The 23,112-nt window shown below is 39.3% G+C and overlaps 3 protein-coding genes across 7 annotated transcripts in view; 2 read left to right on the plus strand and 1 right to left on the minus strand.

Moving 5' to 3' along the window:
• Nucleotides 1-828: 828 nt before the first annotated feature.
• Nucleotides 829-10,249, minus strand: hormad1 (HORMA domain containing 1). Of its 3 annotated transcripts, none has more exons than XM_044209518.1 (16): nucleotides 10,000-10,249; nucleotides 8,763-8,824; nucleotides 8,231-8,375; nucleotides 8,050-8,113; nucleotides 7,131-7,167; nucleotides 6,919-6,939; nucleotides 6,631-6,657; nucleotides 6,483-6,547; nucleotides 5,498-5,652; nucleotides 4,684-4,841; nucleotides 4,333-4,401; nucleotides 3,767-3,827; nucleotides 3,164-3,216; nucleotides 2,454-2,537; nucleotides 1,708-1,761; nucleotides 829-1,284 (listed from the first exon to the last, which is right to left on the minus strand). In XM_044209518.1, exons 1-16 carry the CDS (start codon nucleotides 10,103-10,105, stop codon nucleotides 1,189-1,191), a joined length of 1,257 nt encoding a protein of 418 aa, XP_044065453.1. In that variant the 5' UTR covers nucleotides 10,106-10,249; the 3' UTR covers nucleotides 829-1,188. The 3 variants fall into 3 exon arrangements, with proteins under 3 accessions (XP_044065453.1, XP_044065452.1, XP_044065454.1); XM_044209517.1 differs by having other exon boundaries at nucleotides 6,483-6,550; nucleotides 10,000-10,246; XM_044209519.1 differs by lacking the exon at nucleotides 10,000-10,249 and adding an exon at nucleotides 9,017-9,273 and having other exon boundaries at nucleotides 6,483-6,550.
• ensab (endosulfine alpha b) lies at nucleotides 9,523-18,953 on the plus strand. 2 transcript variants are annotated; one of them, XM_044209523.1, is made up of 4 exons: nucleotides 9,523-9,611; nucleotides 9,691-9,750; nucleotides 12,561-12,683; nucleotides 15,161-18,953. In XM_044209523.1, the coding sequence occupies exons 2-4, from the start codon at nucleotides 9,694-9,696 to the stop codon at nucleotides 15,329-15,331; spliced, it is 351 nt and encodes a 116-aa protein (XP_044065458.1). In that variant the 5' UTR covers nucleotides 9,523-9,611; nucleotides 9,691-9,693; the 3' UTR covers nucleotides 15,332-18,953. The 2 variants fall into 2 exon arrangements, with proteins under 2 accessions (XP_044065458.1, XP_044065457.1); XM_044209522.1 differs by having other exon boundaries at nucleotides 9,547-9,750.
• A 1,677-nt stretch (nucleotides 18,954-20,630) lies between these two features.
• mcl1b (MCL1 apoptosis regulator, BCL2 family member b) overlaps nucleotides 20,631-23,112 on the plus strand; it is a 35,148-nt gene continuing 32,666 nt past the window's right edge. Inside the window, exons 1-3 of one of the 2 annotated variants that reach the window (XM_044209520.1) lie at nucleotides 20,631-21,285; nucleotides 21,587-21,837; nucleotides 21,994-22,106. In XM_044209520.1, coding sequence (XP_044065455.1) covers nucleotides 20,787-21,285; nucleotides 21,587-21,837; nucleotides 21,994-22,106 — 863 coding nt within the window. In that variant the 5' untranslated portion in view covers nucleotides 20,631-20,786. The remainder of the gene's footprint in view (nucleotides 21,286-21,586; nucleotides 21,838-21,993; nucleotides 22,107-23,112) is intronic. The other variant, XM_044209521.1, reaches the window with a different exon arrangement.

Raw genomic sequence — 23,112 nt, forward strand, 5'->3', positions numbered from 1 at the left:
ATGGAAGCAGCTGCTGAGCATTATGACTGTATGGCCTCCAGAGCTGCATTTTTGCACTTATCAGTTCACTTTATTCCAGAGCACAGGGCCATATTTAAAAAAAGGATAAAATTTCAAAAATCACACACATATTGTACACAGCACACACACGTATAAACACGTACTTATCACAATAAAACAACTGCATGTAAAAATTCACCTATACCTAATGTGTGCAGTTGTTGGTAGAAGTTAACCACAGCTTCAACTATAATGTTCTCTGCGTTCTCTTCTCTTCTGTACAGTACATGTGTACAAGGTTCCTTATCTCTGCCTGATTACAGCTAATAGAAATGACTCACATAAAATCCTGGCACGCACCATAGCATCCTCATGGCATAACTGTAGCCTCTGCATACAGCTCTTTTTATACCTACACCATTGGTTAGGTATGTACAGCAGTATACAGTAAGCAAACTTAAAAATATATTGCTCAGAGCATAATATTGTTTGTGTCTATCATCCATTAGGCCATCAGTAAAATGATGACCAGGATATTTGCACTCACTGCTTTCTAACTTACCTCACTTACTTTTTTGAATTATACTTGATATAACAGAGTCACCCATTTTGGGAGCAGCGCGGCACAAAGAAATAATAACCAAATCCTCTGCATACATTTATAATTAAAGATTATATTAGGAAAACACATCCCCTTTTACAAGCATATATCTACCCAAACCAAATCATCCAAATACAAGGTAAAAAAGAGACAGCACTAACCTGCACGGACGTGCCTTTGTTGCTCCTTAAAGTACTTTGATAAAACACATTATAAATCAAGCTGACTTGACTTGTTTCATAAACTGCAACACCAGACGACACTGGATGCATTTATGTATTTTATTCAAGTATGAAATCCTGCTTTTTAAACAAGTAACTCAGAATGGTAACAGTAAAACAAACCCAGCCATTCTTTCAGCTTAAATACTGTGTTCATTAATACATTTGTTCATCAGTATTCTAACTTATATTTGTGTTGCATTAAAATAAATTGTAGAGCAAACAAACAGTTATATCACAATCCCAAAATTAATGCTAAAAGGAGTGGGATTTCTTTTAAAAAACAGCTATGTAACTTGTTGTAACTTAAAAAATGCCAATGTAAATCAATACAGCAGTGCTGCTGTGTTAGCAGAGAGTGTGAGGTCAGAAGCGCTCTTTGGGCTCGCTGAATTTGCGTTTCTTCTTAGGCGCGGAGGTGGACGGTGTTTCCTGGCTGTTGGGGATGTCATACTGAGAAACCTGAAATCAGCAGAAGAAACACGCAGTTGACATAAAGTTAACCACAGAATTTTATGTGGCGACAGACAACATCCCAGTCTGAGAAACCTGACTAGTGCTGACTCATTTGTGAAACAAAAAGGGTTCCTACGCATTCTCCATTTCGAAATTCATCCTAAATCTCAAAACTGCTTTTTATGTAAAAGTACAGCTGTTTTATCTCCCTAAATCAAAAAAGTATTTTCCCCAACAAATACTAATTCTGCATGTTGAATGAAGTGATCCAGGGCCGCAGGCACATACTTTAGCTCTTACATAACAATAGATTAAGAAGAGCTTTATTATTTGCTAGCTGCATTTACAGCTTTATATTTATATACAATTATTTATGTTCCATTTGGATCAGATCAGAGTTTATAAACGCTGTAAGAATGAGTTTCTCACCGCTTTGTCCTTCATAGCTGTCGGCTTCTTGTTGTTCACAGTCAGGTTTGTCTCCTGTCCACACACACACACACACACACACACACACACACACACACACACACACACACACCAAAGCAGCCATAAGAGAGAATCTTGTGCTGTGCTAATAATCTTCTCTTTTTTATTTATTTCTTTGATGATTTCTTATCATTTTATCCACATTTTTTATATTAAATAAATAATTTCTTTCCTAAACCTTGGCAAATCTACTTGTGTAACAGTTTTCTACAACAAACCGTACATTCCTAAAACAAGTGGAACAGTGTTTTGGACGTAAAAGTATCACATTCACTTTTCCCATCTGCTCTAACTTTGACCGCAGGGGCTACGTTTTCGTGTACGACTCAAATAGCCCACTTGTAGGTCAATGCATATAAACATCCTAAATGATTTAAAATAACCTGAGTGAGCTCATATTTAATTGTGGAAAGCCTAGTTAAGATGTCTTACCACATTTATAAAATAATCACTGCCTCAAAGAAATATGTATCTTCTTACTTTTAGGTCAAAACACTACAAACTCAAAAGAGCATTATGGGTACAATGTGGCTAACCTATGCTCAGTCACAGAGAGATCAATTCTGCTGACTGATTAATTAACAAAGCAAAGATGTTTAGAAAATGTTTAAGGGGTCTCAGGTCATCTAGCTGTAACAGTGTAAGGAGAGAATTGGTGGCTGTTGAGTTTTGAGTGGCTGACTGACCATAGTGGACTTGATGATCCGTCCACTCCTGGTCCTCTTCAGGCCCACCTCCATGTCGGAGGTCTTCTTCACCAGAGTGTCCATCTGAGAGGGGACAGATGGTCCGTAACGCTACCGACCATTAAGTGCACTTGAAGTGGCCCTTTGGTTTGTGTTCACACAGAGCCTGCAGTCATTCTGCTTTTTCGGACTGCTAAGAAACCCCTAACATTTTTTAGAGTTCTCATTGATAACCGGTGACGCCTTGTGTTGAATGACATTTGTCTGTCAATAGTCTGACATCAATAGTTAAACCAGCAATGAAAAGATTTTCTTCACATTTCTTCATCATTGTGTCTCTGCTCCCACCAGTCGTTAAAAAAAAAGAACTTTAAAGGAAATCAATTAAATGTATTGTTAAACACTTTCTTCAAAATGCTCTTGAAAATAAGGGATGGCTTCCCAGTATGCCCAGTCGCACAATGGCAGACAAAAACTGGCCTTTCACTTCTTAACAAAAGTATTATTCCCTTTTCCCCTCTTTGTTTATACCCTTCACTTGTTTTCCCGCGAGACACATTTACTTGCTGTTGATTGAATGATGAATCAAGCGACTAGGATTAGTGTATTTTAATGAATAAATCTTGACTTCTGCAGCAGAAGCTTGAAATTATTTTACGTGTAACATGCTCTCAATGTGTTGAGGTCAGTGTAGTTAATGTCACACCTACCTCTGTAGCTTCCTCACTACTCTCAATCTTCTCATGACAGCTCATCTGGATCTCTTGAGTTCATAAAAAAAAAAATGTAAGTTTAACAGGAAACTTTTTTTTGAAGAGAACTGCTATGTTATAACAACATGTTATAACATAAAACATTTCTCAGTTTAATAAGTGAAACATCATGAAATCACAAATCAAAGTAAAATGATGTCAAATCAACAACAAAGAATTTCATTTTAAAGGTACTCAAGGTGAGGCCTTCAGTTAACATACTTTATGACACAGTCGTACTTTTTAAGGACCTGATAATACCCTTTTACATCCCCTTTATACAGTTCACTCTAAGATTACTATATCTACCAGCCTATAAGAAGAAGAACTACTAATCCCCTTGGGGAACCTTTTTCTTTTACACACACATAGACCCAAAATACACACACTATAGTGATGTTTAACATGTTTATGAATGATTAACTTTAATGTATTTTCATCTCCTACAACACCTGCAGTCATTTCCTGCATTCTGGAGACATTATAGAACACAAAAGGCCAAACTGAACCCTGGAAAAGTTATTATGTATAGAGTTGAAGTGAAATGAGAGGAGGATTTACCAGTGTTGTCCAAGTCAGTGCTCTCATTGTCAGGCTTCTCCCCGTTTTCAATCACGTGACTCTAAAGATTGGAACACGTTATCTGAACATCATGATCACACAATGTCAACATATTAACCACAACAACCAACCGCTTTTGATAACAAACACACTGACTCGCACATCTGATCTGTAGCCTCACTTGCATTTTCAACATTTAGGCATTTCCCAATTCATGTGTTAGTAACAGCTATTCAACACACTACGTCTATTACGCTTACTTACTGTACTGTAGAAATATGACACTGGTCTTAAAGATGTTAATGTAGAGTGCATTTCCACAAAAGCAAATATAACCTGGTAGAAAATGGTAGTGAATTTGATCATAAATTGATTTACTATAGATATAGAAAATTTAAATAAATGCACACAATAATATTGCATTATTTGAGAGTTAAGATGCATTACATCTTGAATTCCCAAACATATTTGGGTCATAATTTCTTGCTGTTTTTTTAGGCCCTTTTATGATTATTTGCCCTGCTGAGTGTAAACAAGCTTCATGTCTGAATTGTTTGTGTGCTTACCTGCGACAGGACGCCCTCCTCCTCCATCTTCAGAACCCACTTCTCCGTCACATGAACACACTCCTCCACCTGCAGACATTTAGCAACATGCTTAGCTGTCAATCAAAAATCAGCTCCTGAAAGTGCTGACTGCAGTGAACCTTGGTGAGTAGGAGACAAAGGCCAAAAATCTGTCTATTAAAGACAGTGAATATAAAACTCAAAGAAGATGAATGTGAAGAACAAGGAGTTACTAAGCTCTAACATATTTATAACAGCTCATATAAAAGGTTTACAATGCCTCACTGCCTACTTCAAGTGCAGTTTAACATTTTATTTCTGTCCCTCTGTCTCAAGCTTCCTTTCATTCACCTGCTCCAGTCTCTGTCTCTCTGTGACCATGTCCAACTTCAGAGTGTGGAAGGGAGTGACCACCTCGCCCATGGTGAGTTTGACCGGCTCCTTCTCAAACTCCATGGTGTCGCCGTCAGCCTCCTTGAAGCCCGGTGGCTGGTAGTCCTGAGGAGTGACTGGAAATCAGACAAACAAACAGATAGACAGAGAAGAGATCGGCCTTGTGAATCTCAGCAAAATCATTTTGTGGATCTTTGTGATAAACAGGCAAAAAGAGCATTCTCAAAATTATCAAAGTAAAAATGGGCAGTAAAACATATGTAAAATATGAAAATGTGGAGAAAAATTGCCAATAGGTTACAAACTGCGGCCTGGACACATTTTGGTGAAAATATACACCTAAATATAGCACCACATTGTGATATAAAAGAAAATGAAAATGTATTTCCCATTTAACCTATAAACCTATGTCTGTTTTCTTTACATTTTAAATTAGCTACAGTTGCAAATGGATTTGCACATTGCGCAGATATGGATGTTTTTAAATTTTGTGTCTGTATCTTTTGTCTCCTTTTGAAACTGGTTTCCCCACCTGCTCTGACAAGCTGCCTTTCAGTAGGACACTTTAACCTTTAGTCAGATTGGAGCATCAGCTAAATGTCAAAAAGTTCAAGCAGCGCAGCACATGACATAAGGTTTTATAAAAAAACAAATCTAGTTGTTAAATATTAAACATGTGCAAAGCTTTAACATCTTTAGCTCAATTTTATTCATGCAGCACTTCTGCAGAAATCTTAATTATGGTGGGCTTGTGTGTGTTTGTGTGCATTACCATTGTCATAGTAAACCAGCTTCATGTTAAGGCAGACATTGTCTGGCAGAGGACCCAGGTTCTGCATCAGAGTGTAGAGCTTCCTCACCAGCAAGATGCTGGCCTTCTTAGTGTTGCCGCACGGCATCGACACCTTGTTGTTGTTGTTGTTGTTACTGATGAAGAAAGGAGGCAAGATGTGAATGAACACAAACCATCAGCCCAGTGCTGCTTAAACGTGTCTGCTCTTTCAGTCACTATGCCAGGTAACCATTATGGTAACTGGTAAAATATATTAAAGTTTCTGTGTATGTTCTGAATTGAACCAGCCACTGTGGATGTTGGATTAGAAAGTGCAGTCCCACTTTACAGGTGCTCAGGTGGCAGGGGCCTGTTCATGACTGGAGAGACTGAAACTACTCTGACTTTTAACACTCCACCTGTTAAATGCTGTTGTAGCACAGTGTTGCTGCAACTACAAGTTGCTGAATGAAATATTTTACCTTTTCAAGTCTGCCAGGTCCATCATTCCATCATATAGTTTATGGCAATAAAGTATCATTCCAAACAACATAACTTTAATTTAACTCATAGTTACAGTAAGTGCAGTGCTTAAGTTGCCAAACATACTATTCCAAACATGTCATGTGGACACATGTAGAAATGTGTATTAAATGATGCATAGACATTTCTTTTTTCATTTGAAATAGCACCTTAGGTTTAAGTGTTTCAGTCATATCTAGGTTGGATGTAGTTTCAGAATATATTCAGTTGAACTTCGAAGCCACTTGTGAATTTAAGGAATCAATGGTTAAAGGGGTTAAGTCATGCACTGACAGAGTCACGATTAGACAGAAAATCAAGTTACTTCCTGGTACGTGAGTGTAAAACCAACTTAGAGATGATTCATACTTGTATTTTCCTTCTGTTTGTTTCCTGCATTGACACGAGTTTTATTCAATGTCTTATGAATTTATCATAACTGTCAAGTAAAAAGAAATCCCACCTTTCAAAGTCCATCTGCGCTCCTTTTGCAGTGTAGTGGATCCTAAACTGGTAAAACTCAGTCACCTTCTAAAAGACAAGACAAGGGCTGTATATGCGATACGCAATAATCAACATCAACAATGGCAAGAAGGCAACCTGAACATTACCTGGGGGTTCTCTGGGTCAGTGTAGATCTAAAAGGGGACAGATGGACAAAACATAAGCACCATGATTATTTCTGGATTTCTTTCAGGCCTTATAGAAAATACTAAATGCTACACAAAATCAGCTCAAAAAGTACTCTCAAAAAGTTAGTATAGTTAAAATACCTAGTATTTGCCTGCTTATCACTTTGCTACTGTAACTTTCCCAAGCAGGTTCCTCAGATGTGTTTATCACAATTAAACATTCAAAAAGACCATGCATAAGAAGTCAAAGATTAACAAAATACTCACAGACAAAATAACTGTCCGCAGCTGGTGAGGGAAAAACAACAATAACTTTGACCACATTTGTTATTATAAGAGACAGGAAAAAATGTAAATAAGGGCTTATTCTGCTGGTTATATTAACTGAATTCATCATTAATTAAATCTATTTCATAATGACTCAAGCAGACGTACATAAAAAAAATTCTGACGGATGGAAAAGGTTGAATATGACTTACATACTTCTTCTGGATGGCCTCAAAGCATCCCTGCATCCTTGAAGTATTTACAAAACACACAACTAATTATCAGGGTCACATATACTCCAACATTTTCCCACATACAGTACATTGTTCAACAAGAGAGTGAGCCCTAAGTCATCATCATATTGTTAACTGTTCTGGCATTTGTGTGTGAGTGTACTGCATGTGATTTGATATAATATGATATACTGTCGCTAGAGGCATAAAACTCAGACAGCTTCACCTAAATACATAGACGAATGAAATAAGGAAAAACGTACAAATTGGTGAAAAGATATTGTTCTAAAAATCTTTTGGATTGTTGAAACTGCAATAATAAAATAAACCTTTTAAGCAAAATTTCAAGGTGATAGTATAAAAAAGAAAGAATTTGCATTTTCTTAACTTTTACTCTTAGTTGAAGAAGAATAAAAACAGCTTATTTTTCCACAAATCATACCATCACAGATTTAACTGCCTTTCCCCTTATACAAAACTAGCAACTAGTCAGAAAACTTTAATATACAGCTTGTGTTTTAAGAGATCTCTTGCAGAAATGAATCACAACTCTCTGAGTTATTATTTATGGTTTTAGCTGACTGAAACAGTGAATGTTTCTGGATAGTTGGTCATCATATCCACATAATTAATGTTTTTCTATGACAAAGTCTCACTGTGTGTAAATATTTTCTGAAATATTGTCTAATATTGTCATATTACACTTAAAAACATATTGTTGATGGTCTCAAAATTTGGTCAAAAATATTGTTATATTTAATTCTGTCAATATCACCCAGTATAGTCCATCATATTTCATGTCCATGTACAAAAAAGGTAAGACACCATAAAAATGCTGTTTTCCTAGTTACCCTGATCAAAGACGGTGGCCAGCAAGTGTCAAGTTGTTGTTATTTACCATTGAACAATCTGACTGGCACCGGGACAGCTGCGCTCCTCTCTAAGGATCATCACTTTCTGATCTGTGGGAAGAAAAAAAAAGGAGGTAAGAATCTTCTTTGGAAATTTTTCCAAATAGTAAATTGATCTTGGTAGCCACTGTGATGTGCAGACATATAAGTTTCCATGAGTAATCTAACCTTCTACATATTTGCTCCCGTAGGCTTTCTCTGGGAAAAGGCCCCGGAGGTATGTGATGCCAGACACTGCGATGGCCAGAAGCTTCTTTATAACAACCAAGGACTGCTGCTCTGAGAGAACCTGATTAGGCAACAGCTGAGTATCCTGCATGAGTGAAACAAATAATCACATACTGAGTACTGCTTACTCATCACAGTTAACACAAACACGAGAAATCAGCTGCCTACAACATATTTCATAACATATAAAATAGTAATTTCAGAGAAAATTTGTGATGCGATATTGTCTCTGTGAAATCTAAGATAAAGAAAACATATAAGCAAAATATTAATAATGAGAATGTCATCCTTCTGATGTTCATAGACCTAAATATTATATACTAGCATTACTGTTACATATACTTGACACAGCATAGATAAACTAAAACTCTATATAGCTTTGCACTTGCCTTGTAAGTTAGCTAGCCAGCTAACTGTGCAGCATCACAAAACACTGAATCTACATTAGCTAGTCAGTCTAGAGTAATTTTACCTGTGAAGTTCTCACTTGTTGTACACATGCCATTGCATTAGTGAGAGACCACAAAATAAAAGCTGCAAAGAACAGAGAAAAATTATGTGAAAGTGGCCAACAAGATTGCTTTAGCTAGTTTACTACCTTACCATTATATTACATTACTGTAAACTACAACTAGTAGGAGCTAATACAGTTTCTGCCAAACTAAGATTGAGCTGTCACTTTGTATTGTTACTAACGTAGCCTGTTGACAATGAGCTTGTACTTACATGGCAACAATAAAATAATATTTTACCAAAACAACAATACAGTATAATCAGTTTTGTTTTAGATCTGGAAGCAAGCTAAGCTAGGTGTTAACGTATAACAACGGTTCCCGCTAATTGTTTGATTGACGGGCAAGAACACGGTAGTAGCCAATGACAGAGCAGGGAGCTTGTCCTAGGTGTACTGCAAAAGAAAAAATAAAATAATGACAAAGATGGCTGCCGATCCTCTCGTTAAACTAGTTTTGATGTATTCATTCATCAATATAACACAGAGTGTATTAAATTAAAAACCAACATGCTGCATCAATAATATATCTTTTGTGTTGTCAGGTGCTTTGTGTTGATGCAGTGCGGCCCCCGCATCGCCCCAAGTCTCCATTTTGTAAAATCATTTGACGACGGGCTGTCAATCACAGAGAGCGGCTCTGTTAATGCCATCCCATTGGCTCTTTGCGAACCATTACTGCTCTTCTATTGGTTACTGTATATGTCAATCACAAGTAGGAACCACATTCGGTGGTGATGTCATATCTCATTACGCCATTTTTGTTGGGGAGCAGTCGTGTCTAGAAACGGAGGATTAGGTTCAGTACAGGTACATCAAACGGTACCTCGTATATTCATATATTTGAACTGTCTGGCAAACGTGACACTTGCTTGTCTATCACACTCAGACAATGTCGTCAGAAAACCTGGACTCGGATACTCAGGTGGACTACGAGGACGAAAAACAGGTGGGTTTCTAACTGCTGTCTTGATGGTGTTGGCTAACCACCGAGCATGCTAGCTAGAAGTGGCTAACATCAGCTAGCACAAGTGAAGTGTGTATGCTCAGACAGCGCTGCATGAAGGCAGGGGATGCCTCCTGCAAGACATGTAGAGCTATGAAAAGCTGTTCGGTGTGCAGAAAATGGTTTTATCGTTGCTGTCCAACCTTTCAGAGCAAGTACCATGCTAGTGTGTCACTTTGTTTTGTCCCTTGCCTTGTGTAATTGGCTGGCGAGTCCACAGCAGCTCGGGCCTCATTGGTCTGTCCTGGAGGGTCTCAAAATGTGCCATGTAGGTCCGACAGTCTTCAAATAAAGACATAACTTGGTGATTTCACTCAGTACGCATGCATTGAAAAATCTAACAAGAACTCCGTCCTGATTGGCACATGGCTTGAGATTCCTGATGGTCTTCTCCTGACAGTGACAACAACTGCAGTGTGACAGTGCTTCTGCATTTCCATACTGTGCCACAACAACGGCAGTGATGTGCACATAGTTCAACACTTGGATCAATGCTTTATCAAACATCTGTTGACATCAGTATTGGTCAGAATATCCAACCGGTGTGATTTGTTTTTCTCGGCTTCCAATGCCTGCAGTTTGTTTCTACCGCTTACGTTTGTTGCTGTTTGATATTATATAAATCACAATATCTAAAACATAAAAAACAACATGTCATGATGTTTGATTGTCATCATACTGGAATGCACAGTGATTCAAAGCAAACTAGAGCCATTGTAATCTGCTGGCCTTCTCAAGTAGTTCAAAAAGAATTTAGGGACGAATCGGATTTAGCAGTTGGTTTGTTTTGATTATTCGGATATCTAAATTGTTAATGTTTTATAAAAATCCCGCCATACAAGAAATATAATGATTGTTGATCAATGATAAATATTGATATAATGCACAGCCCTTGCATGCACCTGATTGGCTGCACAGCAGGTTAGAAGTTTCAAATTCAGACTTGTGTTGACAAACCTGTTGGTTGATACCTGAAGACACTTAGGCTAGTTACAGTGAATGGTAACTGTGTTAAGTGTTTTGACAAACACAGCATTACTAATGTAGTTACTGCCAAACGTAAATCACTCACTGCTTAAACCCACGTGACTTTTAGATTTTCAAATCAATATTGCAAAGTTTGTAAAAATATCAAATGTATTATGATGATTTGTGTATAAAATGAAGCATTAGATGTCAAATGTATTTAAATTTGATATAACACTCCTAATGAGTAATCTTTCACCCACTGAAGTGTGATACAGTTTCAGTGAGGCACCGGAACAAGCAGATACAGTATATCTATATGGTCAAATAGTGTGTGGAAGAAATGTCTAGTCAAACTTTGAAGCTACGTTTTTACCCTGCATTGGAGCCTAATGTATAGGCTCATAAATTTCTCATCATGGACCCAAGTGAATCAGCACACTCGGTCTAAGGCGAGTCTGTTCTTCAGCTTCTGTGTATTTCCTGAGATAGCTTTAACATGGCGCCAAAACACTTGATTCACACTGTATACACAAACAAGGTGTGCCTTGGTGGCTCAAATTACTGGCCCCCAATATCTGCCTGAAAAGGAATGACAGGTATCTGACTAGTTTGGCTAGTGTTAGTCAGTGGCAACAGCACAAGTACTTGCATTGTCTACTCAAATTGCCACCTCAGACTTCTGTAACCCCGTCCTGGTGCCTTAAGAGATGGAAAGTGTTGTCAAGTTATTGTTTCTTGACCACTTTTTCTAAAAAGCACAAAGCTACATAACCAATGAAGAATTAACAGAAAACAAGGAATCATGATATTTACTGTAAATGTTGTTATTTATGGCAGCCAAAGCATGATCCCCACAGGAGGCTGAAAACAAGGTTTATGTCCACTTTATAATAACAATAATAATAAAACTTTATTTATAGAGCAAAGTACAAAGTGCTTCACAACAAGAGAAATAAACTACCACAGTGAATGACCAAATATAAAGAAATAAAATACACAACAGCAATAAAATAAACAGCCAGTTCAGGTAAAATTAGGGTATGCTTTCAGATAAAAATGTGCTTTAACTTAAAATAACAGCATGTAACAACTTGTGATTTAGCAGTTATCAACACTCTGATTGCTTATCATGCTTAAATGTAATTGTAAGCACAAATTGTGCTTAAAGTTCTAATGCGGCCCTACTTTATTGCTTTACAGTAATAGTTTAACAGTAGATTTGTATGAACTTGTGAGAGTCAGAGTTCATTCTTCATCGACTAGCTTCAGCTTTAACAGATGCATACGTGATGCTCTTGTGTACAAAATCCTTCTAAACATGATTTCTAAAGAGGGCTTTAGTTGTTTGTTATCAGTATAAGCGTCTAAAAATCATTTAGACCTGTTTTTTATATCTCTGTTTGTACCAAGCTTTGTCCTCTTCTTGAGTTATTTCCTCTTGGGCATAATGGTGATATGAGAGACTGTAATAGAAGAACGTTCATGCTGTAACTCATACTATCATAAAGTATCTTCAGTTACCACTAGTTCTTGTCATAGTTTTTAGCCCTATTCACAGCAGAGATTTTTAAGAGCACCTATAGTATTTGTGAAGAGTGAAGTGACCCTGTTTATCACAGTAGACTTTACTGCACGTTACTGTTTTTGTAGTAGCTGCAGCATTTTTGGAATTGTAGGGTGACCATAAATGAGTGCCTGTCACACACTAAATTTTCCTTAAGATGTATCGGCTCTGTTTTCTGCAAAGGAGGAGTGTTTATGTCTGTTTGTTCTTGTCTCCACAGGACTCCCAGGAGAAGAATGCGAACCCGGTGAAGGCAGAGGAGGCCAAGCTGAAGGCCAAGTACCCCGGCCTGGGCCAGAAGCCCGGCGGCTCAGACTTCCTGATGAAGAGACTACAGAAAGGGGTAGGTGACCATGACCATGACATGGTCGGAGACGAGAACAGTGAGGAGACAGGATTGTGTCACATTAAAAACTGGTCACAGATTTGATCCCCACAGCAATTATGTTTCTGTCAGTAAAGCCATGAATCCCTACCTGCTCGTGCATAACATGCTGCATTTAGTGTGAATTCTGAACAAAAAGTATTTAATCTATCTGGTCCAGCAGATTTTAACTTTTGTACTGTCAAGCTCCACGTCATCACTGTCATGGAAAAATCACCTTGAAATACTTGTTTTCGTTGCAAAAGCAACATACCTTTCATTAATTTTCTCATTTTTCTGTAAACTGTTCTATATTTTTATTAATCTTGCAGATAACTGACCTCATATAGACATCTTAATGAGATGTATCTAGCTTGGTTACAGTGGAGTTTTATTGTACAAAATGTTTCTGTCATCTAAAACAATGCTGATTAACATTATGTGTCCCTCACAACGAAAGAGCAAGGGCTTCTATTTAGAGCTGCCATTTTGTAGTCCATTCAACAATCCTACAGGTAAATCCACTGAAGCAGAGAGAAAAATAATTCCTCCACCAACTGAACCTCAGTAGACCAGAGGTCAATGCAGCCGCATTGGTGGCATGTGAAATACAACAGCCTGTTCAACAGATTATTTTTATTTGTAATTTGAACAGCAGGGCACAGCACACAAAGGCATCGCTCTCTCTCTCTCTCCTCTCTCACTTTTCCTCGTCTGGAAAAACTGTTGCTCTCTCCACCTACACATATTGTATATGTTACAGAGAACCTCCACCTCTGGAGATTGTTGAAAGTCATTCTGGGAAATCACCGAGTAGGAGTAGCTAAGGCAGGCTGAGGGGAAAGCCAAAAAGTAAATTGCAGTACTAAATCATAAGATAACTCTCAGAATGAACATCATCAGAGACTGATGATCTCAAAAAGTTAGAGAATCTTAGTGGAGTTTTCCTTTAGTTTTTGATCATTCCATTAAAAAATTAAGTAATTGAACCTTTTCATTTTTTGGTGTTAAAAGAATAGGTTAAAAATGTTTTCAAGTCTATCTTAATACAATACTCCAATTTAAGAGATGGGGGACAAATCCACATTCCTAGTTCTGTGCAAAATGCATTCCAGGGAATTTCATACTAAAAAGACTTAAATGTTGACACATAAAGACCACAGTATTTTTCCTGTGGCAACCATGCGCCATCTCCTCTGCGGTTGTGTGCACACTGTCCGTAAAGTAATGTTTTGTACATGGAGAACAAAACGCTGTACAATGGTTCAACCAGACAGGGCAGAAAGAGACAACGATACCTCTGAGCAACTGTTAAGTACGAATATAAGAAATCAGCAGTTATTGGTAAAAGAAACTGGAAACTTAGCATTAAAATCTGTGCTGATCTAAATAGGAGCAGTTTCCTGTTTCAGTGTCAAGTGCACAATAATGCCTATAACAAGCTGGAATTAACAGACGTGTTGCTTTAGCAAAGCGATTCCTAAAACTTCAAAACAGAAATAGTAGGTTAGTTTAGGGTTAGCACTATTGGAATTAGATCACGGAATAGCAGCTGAACATACTATAAACTGACAAATCACAAACTCAAGATAAATTAACCCAAATTTAATAATGGTATAGAAAAGGCTTATGATAAAAATGCATTTTCAGAAGCAATTTAAAAGGAGTTATAAAAAGCCTTTCAACAGGTTATCTGATTCACAGTGTCTTTTGCAAGGAGGCAGAATAGGAAGGGTTTGGGTCGAGGGTACCACGGGCCACAGACCAATAAGCCCAGCACAAGAAGTGTGCAACGGGCCTCACTGAGACTGCTGAAGCCTCATGTTAGCTTTAGCTGAACTTTGGGATACATTTTTGCACAGAATGAGGACTGTCTATTTTGTCCTCCATCTCTTACATTTGGATTGTATTAGGAAGGGCACAAGGCCATTATGGACAGGAGGAACAATTGCAGGGACTGGTAACCATTTCAATGTACATATGGGCATGTGAGTATTGTTGTCGTCGCAGCCCTCCAACAGGTAAAAACTACATAGAACTGTGTAAAAAAAAAAAAAAAAAAACCCCTCCATTGTACCAGAGGCAATGCGACACAGCAGAGCAACCTTGTGGGTGTTATTACATTTCACATTAAAATCAATAAATCAAATCAATGTGTATCCATGAGCCTGTAGTTAAAACGATCCAGTTAATTAATTCAATACCAGTTATATATTAATATACCTATGCTTCCAAACTCTGCATAACCAACTGCATTATCACTTGGCAAAACTCAATGTGCACACAGTGAAGCTGGCACGCAAACCACATGCTACAACGACGGAATCTCTGTAGCCGGTAAACCAAGCCCGTTCCATGGTGTCTTTGGTGAAACCTACAACTTGTTTTCTTTGCTTAAGTGACACCAGTAAGAGGCACTAAAGCTGTGAGCACCTCTTATCTCTTTTCTCACGTAGCAAAAGTACTTCGACTCGGGCGACTACAACATGGCCAAAGCCAAGATGAAGAACAAGCAGCTTCCTGTGGCGGGGCCCGACAAGAACCTGGTGACTGGCGACCACATTCCCACGCCGCAGGATCTGCCACAGAGGAAGTCCTCCTTGGTGACCAGCAAGCTAGCCGGCTAGCCTCCACCATCCTAGAAGCACCTTCACCCCCCTGGGGCTCCCAGCAAACGTCCCTCCTCCTCCTCACCCATGTCCCCAATATGCCCACCCCCTCCCCTCTCTTCCCTTTTCATCCCCAGGCACCACTGGCTTTAACATGTCGGGCAGAGTTGTATAAGTTAAAACTCAATTTGCTTGTATGTGGGTGGGGCGGGGTGGGAGGGATGGAGGTTTAGGCGGCCCATGAGGTCACAGCCTTCTCTGCCTTCCCACCACGCACAGCTCTGCCCCCTCTGCGCACTCTGCTCTACTGCCTCCCTTATATCTTGGTTTTTGGTGTTCCAAGATGCATCACAGTAGGTGTGTGTCATCAGGCAGGGGTTGGATGGGGTGAGTTAATGCACTTTGTAGTCGGTATAGTATGCTTTGTTCTTTTTTTGCATCCTAAATGACACCAAAATAATGTGTGTAAGGGAGTTAGGAACCATGATTGCAGTGCATTCTTTGATCTTTATGTTCCCTTTCTATCCTGGTGGCTGGGTTCGGCGGGAGGCGGAAGATGTATGTGAATAATTGCTTGCATACCAAATCTGTGAGGGGCAGCTGCCTAGCTTGAGAGTTCTTTAGCATTCGCTGACACCATATTGGGAAATGGGGGAAGTGAATGGAGGCTTCCTTTCATCATCCTTAGGGCACTTTTTGTCGAACAAAGCTCGAGGTCATCTGCTGCAGCTCAGCCAAACAGGGAATTGAAACACCACTTATTTTTCTCTCTCATGTTGCTTTAATTCTTGACTCCCTTTGCTCCTGTTCTCTAAATATGCTGCATGATTGTAACATGTAACAAAAAAGAAAGTTAACATGTTTTTTTAATGGGATTGGGGCATCTGCTTAGTGATAGGACGTATCAAAACAAACACACGAAGCCCTGAAACATCCACAGTCGCACTTCCTTCCCTCCTTTCCTGTTTACTGTCCTGACAATCCATGTACACACACTCCAGTTAGGGGCAAGAGCCAGCTGAGTATATCCGTGTATTATTTTTAATGGCTGGGAACCCTGCCAGTCTCTGAGTTCAGTCTTAGTTTGGTTGCTGTTGAGTTGCATCAAGACCTGTGTTTACTATGAGACTAAAAGATTTGTGGGGGGGATTGAAGCACCATGCATAGAGCATATGCTTCTGTAAATAATACTCAAATAAGCCCGTAATTTGTGATAAGCTTGGCGCTTTGAGGACCAGACCAGCTAACATGCCTGAGAGAAATGGGAGTGCTAAATCGACTCACTTGGGATTACATCCTGGGATTTCTGGCTTGGAAATTCTATGCTTTACCAACTGAGCCAAATTTCACACTGCGGCTATCGGGCTCAGAGATCGTGGGTATCCTTGTCTTTCCAAAATGACTGTAACCATCTAATCATCTGGTTCTCATTGTGATGTGATGAGACAGACAGCAGCCCAAGTTGGTCTGGCTCACATTGTGTTTGGATCTCATGGAGAAATGAAAAATGATGCGACCACCATCCAGACAACTTACTTTTCTGTCATCATTGTAGATCCAAACACTGCTAAAAGTAGCAAAAAAAAGCATTTCACTGGCACACGTGAACAAATGTATTTTGACACGACTGCAATATCCGATCACAGAAGTCCCATTAAAAAGACAAAAGTAACCATAGTCATAGCCTTGTGCAGTGAAAATTGTTTTCAGACATTTGGGACAGACCAGAAGAATTGTTCTTATTCTAGCTGCTTGTTAAAGCTAAAAAAGGACATTGATTTCTCATTTTTTGTGGGAGATTGTTTTCTCAATGTTTTAACACTTTCAGAAAATATATATATCAGTCAGATGTAGTGGTTCCCTTGACATCTTGCCTTCTTTGACAGTTCACATTGTAAAACACTAACTTTAGTAAAAGAATACTACTACTTTACTTCCCTAAAATCTTAACTGGAGTATAGACCTACTTCTACTACCAGCGCCCCAAAGAACATTTTTTCTTCCCAAACTGACACACTACACAGACTGATCTTTGATCTCAGGGGTGTCAGAGGGTAAACAGCAGGCAACCTGATAACCACAGGTGTCAGCCCTGCTCCCAAGATCGTCATCGCAGTCTTAAAGTGGGACACTGCGTGCCTGCAGGATACACTCACTCCAATACTTGGCAAAGCAGAGAGAGATTTTATAACACATGGTGAGGGGGCAAAGTGTGAGCCCATGCTCTGCTCTCAAGTCCCACCTGTTAATGTGGTTTCGACCTCTGAAAGAGGTGAATGGTGCAATCAACAAATCTGCAGACTTTGAATGCGTGCCATCCACACATTCAAAAATCTGAACTGGATGCCGGCGCTCACTGAGAATCAGCCTCCTTGTATAATACTGCTTCAGGGAACCTTCACAAATGCACACTCCACCATGTAGGCTAGGTGATAGGGTGCATGCACCATCACATTGTCAACCTCACTTGTTTTTCATTAAGACTTTAAAATGTGTCAAATTTGCAGTGGGCGAAAGAGAACTGACCTGTACGTATGTGCTTGTTACGGTGTTGTATGAATGCACTGCTTTTCTCTGTTCCAGCTGTTGTAAATAGACTTCAACAGGAAGGGATTTTTGTGTTGTTTCCCACCTGCTTTTCACTCTTTCATAGCCTGAGCTATTTTCTGATTCAATGGTTCCTCTCTCCTTTCAGTTTAACACTACTTCTGCTCCATCTTAGCGAATTGCAGAGGCTATGTGAATCTGTATCATATGAAAATATGTGTAAATGCTGCTGTATCAGTCAAAGACAAATCTAAGAGATGATACCCTGTAAAGAACACCTGTCCTCTTGATTCTACCAGTCCGACTCTCTTGTCCCAGAGTATCTCTGTTTCAGAGTCCTATAGCTCCTCTGTCAAAGTCCATTCAGTTGAGACTGGTAAACCGCAATGTTAATTCTACCACTAAATTTTAATGGTGCACTGTTGAATTTGATCCAACTTTTGGTCCGGCCAGAGCTTAAAAGAAAAGTCTGTAAAACGTTGTCACTTCGACTGACGTGAACAGACCATTTAGCATCACGTTTTGTTTAAAAGCCTACAGTTTCCTGCTTTAAGAAGTAAATATTGCAAAAAGAAATGGGTGAATAAGCTACATGTTCTATGAAACAACAGTGGACAGGAGTTCTTGAATGCTACTTGATGTTTGGCTTTGCACAGAGCAGTTCAACAAGAGGAAATAGCAGGGTATATTTCAAACCCAGCACACAGGGTGTCTCTCGTTCAGCTATGATAAACACGTGCCAGAATGTATAAAGAAATGACAGGCTGTGTGCTCTGAAGTACTTTTGTGCTGCTTTTACCTTATCCGTTTTCTTGTTGTTTTGCAAGTAAATGTTTCTTTTCTTTTTTTTCTTGTGTTCTCTTTTTGCATAATTAGTATATTTCATCCTAGCCCAAGATAACTACAGGGAAATCAGAGGCACCCTTGCTTCCACGAAAACAATAAGGGTTTACATGATAAAGAGGATGACTGGAGAACACAGGAATAATTTTAGACTTCAGAAAGTACAGGAGTACGTGGAATGTTTCAGTTGTGTGGGAGTAGGTGAGAGGATTTTTGTCAGTATTTGAAATAAACTTTTACATTAATAAGATTTCCTTGTTTTTCATTTACGTCAGGTCTCTGCTCTTGTATCATTGACGTATTAGTTGGTGACTACATGCTAATGAAAAAAGGTCCCAAAGTGAAGTATAAAAGGCTGGATCTTGTGGGTAAACATAATGGAGGGGTTGAAAGGGAGTACAACCTCCCTCTGAACACTAGCACAATCCTCTGTTGAGGTCCGGACATTCTGGCTATTTCCAACAAAAAATGGAAAATTTTACTTGTGTAGCGAAGAACCACAGGTTTAAAGTCTCACAGACTGGGATGACAAGAACCCTCTGTTCTTAAACTTGAGGAAATTTGTCAATATACCCTCGTGATAACAAAGGTTATGTGTGCTAATATGTAGGACAGGGTGGCTATATATGTCATTGATATGTCCCCTTTTTGCAATTTACTGCAATAAGATCAGCATTAAAGTGAAAGTTTGCAGTCATTTATCAAAATGTAAACAGATCAAAGGACTTTATTTATGTCACCGTAACTGCTGCATGACATAACTGCACTTACACCATGACACTGTATTATTTGACGGGGGTATAAAAGAGAAAAAAAAATATTAAACTGTACTTATCAGATAAAAAATATAGATTAAACAATTTAAGAAACTGCATTATTATTATTATTATTATTATTATTATTATCTCTTGCTGTTATTATAGCCTTTGTTATTGTCATTTAATAATATTCTCGCTGATGGTGATGGTTAATGTTGGGAGAGTCATGTCTTAACTTTTGATGTCATGGAAAAATACAAAAATATCCCGCAAATCAGTCAGTCCTGCACACTCCTGCTTTGTATTTTCAGCGTTATGAGGTCTCCTCAGTTTAGTTTTGAGTCAGAAGGGCGTAATATTAATTGGTGTCAGTACTTCGATAGAACCACCAGATGGGGACGAAGAGCCGGAGCCCCCGCCATAGGGATTCAGTCTGGCTGCAGTGAAATGGCTGGTGAACCCCCCTCTCACCACCCATGTCTAATAATACATCCATGAACCCCCCCGTGACGGTCTCTGACTCATGGCTGGTCCAAACTTACAGTAGGCACGTACATAACTAAAATGTGGCGAAATTAACATAAGCCTTGGTAAAATATTTGGCAATAACATGATTCATGTCAGTGTGACTGTAAAATGTGAAGTTTGACTGCTATGTTTCCCCGGAAATAGCAAACGTTGTGTCTCCCCCCATCGTGGTGCGTATATTTTATTAGAAAGCTCGGAATTTCTAGTTTCCATCGATACCAAGCATGTTATTGTAGATTTCAACTTGTTCTTATATTTACGTTAGTAAGTTTATATTTGTACGACTTTATTGTTAAAATACTTAGTAATAAGACATCGCTTGGACAACATACAAGGGGTTTACGGATTCTGAAAGATGAAGAACCCATGTTTTCAAAATAATATAACAGTCATATGTTCTGTAAATAGACCATCTTCCATCGCGATTTTTTGTAATTACGCCACTGGGGTCAACCTGCGGTACCGTCCGTCGGGCTTAAACTAGCTTAAACTAGGTTAAACAAATAAAACAAAACAAAAAACAGTTTTAAATACATAGGTTTGGAAATGCGGTTGACGTCTGATTGACGCAAAACGTATCACGCTCACGTAGGTGGCGTTATAGTACGCCCACATCATTCGTATAAATACCACAGCAGCGCTTCAAAGCTTCACTTCCGTTTCAGCCCACCATGGAGAATGCGTGAATGTTAGGGATAAGGCTAGCTTTTTTTGTTTCATACAGGCTAGCGTAAATCCACTGTAACCCTACTACATCACCTAAACAAGTACGCGTAATTTTCAAGCTAATACTCAAAATGAATATTATTCCGCCAACGAAACGGGCCGCGTTCAACGTTACGGCCGGAGTCATGAGCTTTATTCTTCCTCAAAATGGAGTCGTGGAGGGATCGATGCACTACGGCTCAGGAGATTCCTCACCGCACATTGCCATGGGCTCTTCTTTAGACTCTCACAACGGAAATGTTGGGTCCAACGATAACCCAAAACGGCCCAAGAATCTGGGAGTGAAGTCAACAAATGGGTATGTAACAAAAAGCCTTCGAGAGAACAACGATGAGATTGAGGACGGCTCGTTGCCGTGCACCCCGGAGTTGCAGTCAGACAGTGAAATCGGCGTCAGCAGTTGCCCAGCAGGGGACGAAGTCTTGGAAAATGACACGAGGCAACTCATTAGCCGTTTCCTGAGAGACTTTACTGGACTTTCTAAACCTCAGTGGAATGACAGCAAAGCACTATCAACAATGAAACGAGTTGTGGAGGACGTTTTGAAAAAACACAGATACGCATACAATGGTAGGTAGTGACCAGTATGGATTTTAAACAAAGACAGCTGCTCATAGCCTTTACCTGCTTCAGCTACAGGCTGTATTTATATAACAGACACCATGTTTGGAGCTGCTGTTTTGACCAGTAGGAGCCATTTTATTCTCAAGACGTAAAAGGAAAAAATACTTAAGTAAATTTTAAGTCAGCAGTCACTTACTTATAACTCATTTCAATTGAAGTAAGTTGTGAATTGAGTTGATGGCCTCACTGCAATGCAACCTTAAATGTATAAGAGATAGATTTCTCACCCAGACCATTTTTTTTTTAGGTATGATCAACAAACTGTCATTGGATGACAGAGGGGATGATGCGAGTTTTGTCAGCTCAGTAGCCAAGAACCTCTTTGCGGACGGAACCACCAACTGGGGTCGTATCGCCAGCCTGGCTGCCTTCGGGGCAGTGGTGTCTCAGTACCTGAAGGAGAAAGGCAGGGAGAACTGTGTGGAGCTGGTGGGAAATGAGATCTCCACATACCTGCTGTCTGACCAGAGGGACTGGCTGATCAAAAACAACTCCTGGGTGAGTTATGACTAATGGCTGAATGACAGGATGTAGAAAAATGTACTGGTTGCATAACTGCTCTCATTGTGCAACAAAGCCTATGTGTCCAGTGAACATACGTCTGTGCTTCACACTCGGATTTCCACCTAATGATTTTTAATCATTTCTTTCCAGGACGGCTTTGTCGAGTTCTTTCGAGTAGCAGACCCGGAGTCCACGGTGAGGAACACACTCATGGCCGTTGCTGGATTTGCTGGTATCGGGGCAACACTGGCCCTGTTGATCAGGTGAATTTGTTGGACTCCCAGAGACTTATTTTTAACAACCTCTCAAGTATGGACTTAAGACGAAGGACATTGAAGCTTAACTGCTGATAAGATGATCTTTTTCTTGGGCTCCATTCCACCCCCCAACTGCAAAATAAGTAAAAAAAAATTTTGCTCTGGACGTAAAGGGACAGACTTTACTGACAGCAGTCAACCTTCAAACAATTAGGTTTTATTTAATTTACAAAGAAATTTTATTTTTCTAATAAATGTAAAATGTGTTTCTATGCAAATTAAAGTGGTATGGGCAGTCAGTTGACATGAATTTTTTATTTTTATTTTATTTTTTGTTTGGTTATGTGTTTGTGCATATATATATATCACAATTCCCTGGTGGCAATGGTGTTTGTAAACAAGCCCTAGGCCAAACCAGGAAGGGAAAGCTGTTTTTTTCCATGTCATGAAGCCCATTTCCATAGACTCCATTCATAACCCCTGGATACTTTGTATGGACACATAACCATGTGAGGGGAGGCGGCAGTGGATTTGCATGAGTGTAGCTCTACTTCCTTGTTAGGAAAATGTTGGATCTGCTCTAGCAGACGAGATCAACCACATGCAGGACTTTTGGCTGAACACCAGCCTGGAACGTTTGAGTCTGAGGAAATAAACAAGGACTGTGAGTTGGGAAGATGCAGATTGCTTGTCTGCGCCAGAGCTGACAGTAGTTTTGGGAAGAATATGGGTCGTCAGAGAGAGAGAAAGCAGACAATGATTACTAGTACAGATCCAGTTGTAAGCTTTTAAATAATAAAAAAAAGAAATGTGACTCATGGTTTGACCTTTTTGATACTGTTTTTTCTGTTAAGGGAATTTAGCAAAAGCTAGAGGTTACGTCTAAGCTCATACAGTTTCTGGTGTGCTGAAATGAGTCACTTCGCTCTCAACTAAGGTTAACGCCTCCGCACTTCACACCACAACCCAAGACAGAGCAATGGCTGCCGTTTCCTAGAAATTTGATGAGGCG

Source organism: Siniperca chuatsi, linkage group LG9 (assembly GCF_020085105.1).
Source record: "Siniperca chuatsi isolate FFG_IHB_CAS linkage group LG9, ASM2008510v1, whole genome shotgun sequence".
Taxonomy (NCBI): domain Eukaryota; kingdom Metazoa; phylum Chordata; class Actinopteri; order Centrarchiformes; family Sinipercidae; genus Siniperca; species Siniperca chuatsi.

What these genes read in the sequence shown, in the direction of transcription:
- ensab (XM_044209523.1), top strand. Translation starts at nt 9,694, where the DNA reads ATGTCGTCAGAAAACCTGGACTCGGATACTCAGGTGGACTACGAGGAC. An exon ending in ACTACGAGGACGAAAAACAG is followed by an intron (nt 9,751 to 12,560) that starts GTGGGTTTCTAA and finishes TTGTCTCCACAG; the next exon opens with GACTCCCAGGAGAAGAATGC. An exon ending in TGAAGAGACTACAGAAAGGG is followed by an intron (nt 12,684 to 15,160) that starts GTAGGTGACCAT and finishes TTTCTCACGTAG; the next exon opens with CAAAAGTACTTCGACTCGGG.
- hormad1 (XM_044209517.1), bottom strand. Translation starts at nt 10,105, where the DNA reads ATGTCTTTATTTGAAGACTGTCGGACCTACATGGCACATTTTGAGACC. An exon ending in AACAAGTGAGAACTTCACAG is followed by an intron (nt 8,376 to 8,762) that starts GTAAAATTACTC and finishes TCACTCATGCAG; the next exon opens with GATACTCAGCTGTTGCCTAA. An exon ending in GCGCAGATGGACTTTGAAAG is followed by an intron (nt 5,653 to 6,482) that starts GTGGGATTTCTT and finishes TTTCTTCATCAG; the next exon opens with TAACAACAACAACAACAACA.